At 38.6% G+C, this 8,359-nt stretch overlaps 1 protein-coding gene across 1 annotated transcript; it reads left to right on the top strand.

Moving 5' to 3' along the window:
• The first annotated feature begins 1,711 nt into the window (after window positions 1-1,711).
• LOC119079250 (integumentary mucin A.1-like) lies at window positions 1,712-3,419 on the top strand. Its single transcript, XM_037187032.1, has 2 exons — window positions 1,712-2,386; window positions 3,330-3,419. The coding sequence occupies exons 1-2, from the start codon at window positions 1,712-1,714 to the stop codon at window positions 3,417-3,419; spliced, it is 765 nt and encodes a 254-aa protein (XP_037042927.1).
• The last annotated feature ends 4,940 nt before the right edge of the window (window positions 3,420-8,359 follow it).

Genomic DNA, 8,359 nt, shown 5'->3' with positions numbered 1-8,359 from the left:
ACTGTAATCATTCTGTTTGTACGGCGCGGCGTAGATGTTTTACCAACATTGCACTTAGATTCTACACAAATCTTCCTTAGCAAATCCAAGAAAACTTTAAATTTTTCGAAACTGAGTTTCGGGTAAAAATCACTAATTTGTATGGCAGAGCACTAAATTTGCTAAAAGAGCTTTGGAAGGCTCCTTAGTCCTTACTCATGGTCAAAGAAAGGGGCGGCAGCATCCTTGAAAAATATTAACGATTTAAGCTTAATATGATTTAATGAAAGCGCCTCAGGCGAAAAACTCAATTCGGAGCTGCTCATAATAAACGTTAAAATTGTTAGAACAGAAATCGTAAAGAATTCTACAGTTTTATGAAGGAAGTCTTTCTTTCGGCCAAATTATTTGTACCTAATCTTTCCACTTCTATTTAATGTACTCTTTTGTACTCTTTTCTTGTTCTGACTAACGTACTCTTTTGTACTCTTTTTCAAGTTGGAAATGTACTCTATTTGAAATTTGCGATCTGGGAACCCTAAACTTCGCTCATAAGGAGCGTTGCCATTGTCTAATCACGTTAAAGCATATTACGTCCAAGGTTCCAAATTTTTACTTTGACTTCAAAAACCTTGTCATCTTCAAATCCCTAAATTCATTTCTGGTTAATCTGCTTTTAGTAGGCCGTGATTCTGATCCATTAGAATTGAGTCATTAATCCACCCTGGAGCGGTAGTACGGCAATCATTTTCTATCGTCGTCTCTTCTTCAAGTCTGCCGATAGAAATACATCATGCTACTTCGCGAATAGATGTAGTTGATAGCTTATTATTTGGTAATCCATTTTGGAAATATTTGATAATTTTTGGGAATAATTGGGATGAAGGTAAGTTAGACTTGTTAAGTCAAGTATTAGAAAAGGTTTTTGTCTAGTTTTCCTTTCGCCTTCTCGCTCGTCAGTCGGCATTTAAATAAATAACTAACACACTAACGCTAAATTAAGTTGAAAATCCGTCCTTAGGCTAAACACTTGCTGCAATGAAATATTATTATTATATTCGTAATTTGTATTTTTTTGAATAATAAAGTTCGTTAAGTAGGTATTAAGTAAGTTAGACTTTTTCGTAATTGGACTTGACTTTAAGGTCGAGGGTGAATAGTAGAAAATTGAATTGTGTGGTATACGATTTTGTCTAGTTCTTTGCCCCTCGCGTAGGGTACCTTAAACGGAATTATTATTGAACATTATGTTTACGTAGACTCTGTATTTGAGGAAAGAGTATAAAAACATTATAAACTGCACATGTACCTTCAGTACAAAGTTAACCGACAATCGTAACACAAAATTGAAATGGAACGTCACGGTGTATTGTTCTTAATTGGAATCGTTTTGATTTCCGCAATGATTTCATCATCTGAAAAATGCAGGTGTCTAAAAACAAACCTTTATTGGAAAGGTAATAAAGCTCCACCGAATGATGATTCTATTCACTTCACATTATATGAATCTTCTTACTGCGCTTACGGTGCAAAACTTGCCACATATGAATTACAAATGAAGCCGGGCGTTTGTTATGATTTGACAAACTTCAATAATAGAGTCAGTTCGCTCAATGGCAACGATTCCGTCATTTTATACGATGGTTTCGGATGTACAGGGAAACAGCTTCATCTTAGCAAAAACGACCGATGTCGCAATTTTATTGGCCTATGTTACATAGACTTCAATGATATGACGAGCTCTTTGCAGCTTTATCCAAGAGATGAACTTAGAACTTCCACTACCACTACTGCTATCCCAGCTACAACCACAGCTACTGCTATCCCAGCTACAACCACAACTACGGCCATCCCAGCTACAACCACAACTACTGCCATCCCAGCTACAACCACAACTACTGCCATCCCAGCTACAACCACAACTACTGCCATCCCAGCTACAACCACAACTACTGCTATCCCAGCTACAACCACAACTACTGCTATCCCATCTACAACCACAACTACTGCTATCCCAGCTACAACCACAACTACTACTATCCCAGCTACAACCACAACTACTGCTATACCAGCTACAACCACAACTACTGCTATCCCATCTACAACCACAACTACGGCCATCCCAGCTACAACCACAACTACTGCTATCCCAGCTACAACCACAACTACTGCTATACCAGCTACAACCACAACTGCTGCTATACCAGCTACAACCACAACTACTGCGATCCCAAATTCGACCGCAACTAAGATACCAACTACAATCACAACAACTACGACCCAACGTAACCCATGCAACGAGTTGATTGACTTCACATTGTATCATGATATAAATTACAGCGGAGAGACTATTAAATTACAAATGAAGCAAGGCGTGTGCTACGATTTGACAAATTTCGATGACCGAGTAAGTGCAATTGCAGGCAACGCCTGCATCATATTATACGATGGCCTTAGATGTACAGGACAACAACTTCAGCTTAGCGAGAACGACCAATGCCGTAATTTCGTAGGTTCATGCTCCACCCAGTTCAATGACAAAACGAGCTCTGTACAACTCTGTCCGAAAGATGAATGCAGAACAACAACATGTGCTCCGTCATGTGAGGCATTGATAGACATTGAATTGTACGATAATATTGACTTCACTGGTATGAGTACTAAGTTACAAATGAAGCACGGTGTGTGCTACGATTTGAAGAACTTCAATGACCGAGTAAGTTCAATTGCAGGCAACACCTGCGTCATTTTATACGATGGCTTTAGATGTGCAGGACAAGAGCTTCAGATCAGCGAAAACGACCGATGTCGTAACTCCGTAGGTTCATGCTCCACTCAATTCAATGACAAAACGAGCTCTGTACAACTCTGTCCGAAAGATGAATGTACAACTACAACATGTGCTCCATCATGTGAGGCATTGATAGACATTGAATTGTTCGATAATAATGACTTCGCTGGTGCTAAAACTAAGTTACAAATGAAGCAAGGTGTGTGCTACGATTTGACGAACTTCAATGACCGAGTAACTTCACTCGACGCCAACGCTTGTGTTAATTTGTACGATGGCTTCAGATGTACAGGACAACAGCTTAAAATTAGCGAACGCGCACCATGCCGCAATTTTCTAGGCTCATGCTCCACTCCGTTCAATGACAAAACGAGCTCTGTACAACTCTGTCCAAGAGATGAATGTACAACTACAACATGTGCTCCGTCATGTGAGGCATTGATAGACATTGAATTGTACGATAATGATGACTTCACTGGTGCTAGTACTAAGTTACAAATGAAGCAAGGGGTGTGCTACGATTTGAAGAACTTCAATGACCGAGTAAGTTCAATTGCAGGTAACACCTGCGTCATTTTATACGATGGCTTTAGATGTGCAGGACAAGAGCTTCAGATCAGCGAACACGACCGATGTCGTAACTCCGTAGGTTCATGCTCCACTCAATTCAATGACAAGACGAGCTCTGTACAACTCTGTCTACGAGATGAATGTACAACTACAACATGTGCTCCGTCATGTGAGGCATTGATAGACATTGAATTATTCGATAATAATGACTTCGCTGGTGCTAGTACTAAGTTACAAATGAAGCAAGGTGTGTGCTACGATTTGACGAACTTCAATGACCGAGTAACTTCACTCGACGCCAACGCTTGTGTTAATTTGTACGATGGCTTCAGATGTACAGGACAACAGCTTAAGATTAGCGAACACGAACCATGCCGTAATTTTCTAGGCTCATGCTCCACTCCGTTTAATGACAAAACGAGCTCTGTGCAGCTCTATCTAAGAGATGAATGTACAACTACAACACGTGCTCCGTCATGTGAGGCATTGATAGACATTGAATTGTTCGATAATAATAACTTCGCTGGTGCTAGTACTAAGTTACAAATGAAGCAAGGTGAGTGCTACGATTTGAAGAACTTCAATGACCGAGTAACTTCACTCGACGCCAACGCTTGTGTTAATTTATACGATAACTTCAGATGCACAGGACAACAGCTTAAGATTAGCGAACACGAACCATGCCGTAATTTTCTAGGCTCATGCTCCACTCCGTTCAATGACAAAACGAGCTCTGTACAGCTCTGTTCAAGAAATGAATGCAGAATTTAAACAGCTGCAATTACAAAAACCGAATTTCAATGAATTTGTTTCAATGTTTTGACATCATTTTTGGAAATAAAAATATTTTCCGAAATATACATCAAATTAAAACTTTGATTTTGAAAATTCTTTTTTCTCCCGTTTGGTAATATCAAAAGACAGATATGTGACTTCGGGTCGACCCCTCACGACCTGGGGCCCAATAAGTGCTTTAGGGTTTTTCGAAGATATCTACAAACATTTACGCAACACTTGTAAACGATACGTCAAATGAAAGATATTTTCAATACCGATCGACTAAAAAAAGTTTATAGAAATCGGATCACCGACTTTTGAGTTAGAGCCCTTGGTGTGAACCAGGTCTAGTACTTTTTGCTTACAGGTCGGATTTTGTTTCATTATTTATTTATTAATATAGGCATATATAGCGGTATATAGCTAGATATAGCGGTATATAGTTGGGTAAATACGAATTTATGAAATTTGACTTGATGTCGATATTGCCTCCGGCTAGAGCTATGCGGGCAGCCCAAAATATTGGCCGCCTGATACCCGCTCTCGCCTAATAGCACCAGGCACGGGCGGGCCTAAATTTTTCGGGTGCGACATCGGGCAACTATATTTCGGACGGGCATCGAAAATTAATCGGCCATGGGGCTAGAGCGGGCTCAATAAAATTCTGCAAAACAACATCTTTAGCCCCGTGCGAAGTACAAAGGGGCTCATTACGATGCCGTGTGTAATTGATGGAATTCGAAGCAGACAGTAAGGGCAAAGTGTTTGCCTACATTCATAGATGACAAATCCGCAATAAACTCCTGTCGAAAAAATACCAGAAGCTCGGTCCAATTACAAACGAGCCATCAGAACAGTCGGAGCGTTTGCTGCGACTGAGCCCCGTACAAACCCGTATATCTATTGCGTACGTGACCCTAGTGCGTCTGTCACCCTACTTTGACCGTAAGCCTATTGCACCGGTTAATGTAGTTAAAGTAAAATTATTATGGAATGTGTACATCTTAGAAATTGCGCATAGCGCAATTACGAAGCACCGTACGACGTTCCTTTCAAATGAAACAAAAATTTCAAATAGCCCTAAAATTTTAATTTATTGAGTATAAATACACATAGTATCAGTCTCAGTCCGAGGACCCAAATTAAAAAAAAATATCACTCAATACATTCTATTCGGCCTTTGATTAGGTACATTTCAAATGTAACAAAAATTACGATAAACGGATGAAATTTACACGAGTTATATGTAAAATACACATAGGGCCGAGTAGCCTTTCACTTCTGAGGCCCTAACTCACGGTCCACTCACCCGATTTAAAAAAAAACTTTTTTTCCTGGATTGGTATTGACAATACCTATCATTTGCCGTGTCATTTACATTTCCATCGATAATTTTGCCATAAATATCATCAAAAGACCTTAACTCACGAAGGGCCGACTCGAATATGCCCATCTTCGAACTTAGCCTCACTATTTCGACTATCTTTCAGGGATTTTTTTTTTGAAATCGGATTTGATTTACTCAAGATATCGACGTGACGGACAGACAACATTTTTGTTGTGGATTTTTTTTTTTAAATCAACCATAGCCTTTATTCAACTAGGTCCCACCTTTTGGGTGGGTCAGGTCCCTTGACTGACAATTATTACAATGTAATTTTGATCAGCTTATTTTTCATTCTTAAACTTCCTAAGCATCTTAAATCACTATCACCGATACAATAATTTAGTTTTTGATATGCTATAAACTAACTTCAATCTGTGATGAGCTGTCAAAGAGTAAACATCTCTGCCAAATCAAGGACAATCAGTCGATGATTGGCTGTCAAAGAATAAACATCTCTGCCAAAACAATGGTATACTTCAGTCGGTGATTGGCTGTCAAAGAGTAAACATCTCTGTCAAATCAAGGACATTCAGTCGATGATTGGCTGTCAAAGAATAAACATCTCTGCCAAAACAATGGTATACTTCAGTCGGTGATTGGCTGTCAAAGAGTAAACATCTCTGCCAAAACAAGGACATACTTTAGTTGGTGATTGGCTATCAAAGAGTAAACAACTCTGCCAAAACAATGACATTCTTCAGTCGATAATTGGCTGTCAAAAAGTAAACATCTCTGCCGAAACAAGGACATACTTTAGTCGGTGACAGCTGTCAAAGAGTAAACCAATCAAAGCAAAGTACTGCTGTTTTTGTTATCCGGAGAGCCACTCATGTATAATAAGGATACAGAAGAGGATAAGGATACTGTGTGGTATGTTTGGTTGTGCTGATATTGTTTGCTATGCTAGTTGATACGTGTTGTGTGCATACTTATATTGCGCTCTAGGTTTTAATGTCGGTCGCTTGAATGACAGCAATATCTACTAATGCGGCTAAATAGCACGCTTCACATGCTATTTAACGGTCCCAAGCCCGTGAAAACGCAGAGGGGTAGAGTAGGGTATTAGTAGGGTTTAGTTACTTATGAATAATTTAGCGAAGGGTAGGACATCACGTTAGGGAAATTTGTCACCCTTCGATGTGTAACAGCTAATTTTGCAAAGAAATTCGATTCTAATGTGAACTTTCCACTAGTAAGATAGGTGTCCTTACTTGAGCCATTTGCATAACACAAACATGTGTAGCGAATGTGTCTTGTTTTACCACTCATTGCCGCCGGTATACGTTGTACTACTATATAGTTCGCATTAGTTTTGAATTTCTTTCGGGTTAGCGATCATTTAACAGGTGATCAATTGACCTAACTCCTTGTAAGGCAATGAGCTCGGCAATGAGAAACTGTTTATACGATGATTGTGTATCCGTTGTAAGCAAACTCTCCTTGAAATTGCCACATTAGGTTGGGGGTAGATGCGACGCCACGTTAGGGAAATTGTCAACCATCAGAGAAATGATAACAGATGGCGCTGGGCCGGTGCCACGTCATCTGTTATCATTTCTCTGCCACCCACCGATATATAGCTAATTTTGCAAAGAAATTCGATTCTAATGTGAACTTTCCACTGGTAAGATAGGTGTCCTTACTTGATATTCATTTGCATAGCACAAACATGTGTAGCGAATGTGTCTTGTTTTACCACTCATTGCAGCCGGTATACCTTGTAGTATATAGTTCGCATTAGTTTTGAATTTCTTTCGGGTTGGCGATCATTTGACAGGCGATCAATTAACCTAACTCCTTGTGAGGCAATGAGAAACCGTTTATACGATCATTGTGTATCCATTATAAGCAGACTCTCCTTGAAATTGCCACATTTCGGACCTAACTCCTCGCCGATTCCTACGGGAAGAAAAGAGGGCACAGGCAGGGCCTTGGGGGCAGTTCCCAAGTGCGCTCAACTGTGGGCAATCTTTTTCAACGTCAGTACATGAAATATTTATCTCATAAAAAATATCGTCATAATTAACAATATTATATAAAATCAGGGTGAAGGTGACGCACCTCTTTGTGTTATAACTTACAAAGTAACTGATATCTCTTGTGGTGACGCATTCTGCGTGTGAAATAAATAATTTGAGAAAAAAATACTTAGTCGAATGTACTTAGAAAGGACAAATTTTTGGTTTAATTAAAAATCCATTAGACAACAATATGTATGAAACAATGAAACAGCGATGTAAAGCTTTAAGCTTAACCATTTCTTTTGTTCTAAAATAACATTTTTAACTAACAATACGTGAATTAAGAGTAGGTCCGGAAGGAAAGGACAATTGAGGACATATTTTATGTATAATTGAAAATGATTTACTCTTTTTTTCTTGAAATTTTATTTTACCAAAATTTAGCTTACAAATAACTTTGAATCATTTAAATATTATGGACGGATGACTTAACTTAACTTAACGAAGTTTATTATTCAAAAAAATACAAATTACAAATATAATATAATATTTCACTTGCAGCAACTTTCCAACTTAATTTAGCGTTAGTGTGTTAGTTGCTGTAAATAATGGCGACGGACGAACGAGAAGGCGAAAGGAATTATGGACGGATGATTACTAATTAAGGATCACTAATTACTGACAAATTGAAGAGTCTTCAATGAAGACAGTTGATTGAAAGAAGAGAACTAAGCGATTTAGCATCAAGGAAAATTATTTGATGTGTGTACACAAATTTTCAGATCTTCAACTATTTTTGTTGTCTAATGCACCTTTTGGGTGACTGATATTTTCTCAATAGATTTTTGTAATTGTAACAAAAACGTAAGCAAATAAGTTAAAACTTTGTAGGAT

Source organism: Bradysia coprophila, unplaced genomic scaffold (genome assembly GCF_014529535.1).
Source record: "Bradysia coprophila strain Holo2 unplaced genomic scaffold, BU_Bcop_v1 contig_313, whole genome shotgun sequence".
Classification (NCBI taxonomy): Eukaryota; Metazoa; Arthropoda; class Insecta; order Diptera; family Sciaridae; genus Bradysia; species Bradysia coprophila.
Note: the sequence above shows the minus strand (reverse complement) of the source record. Positions and strands in the feature narration are given on the sequence as shown.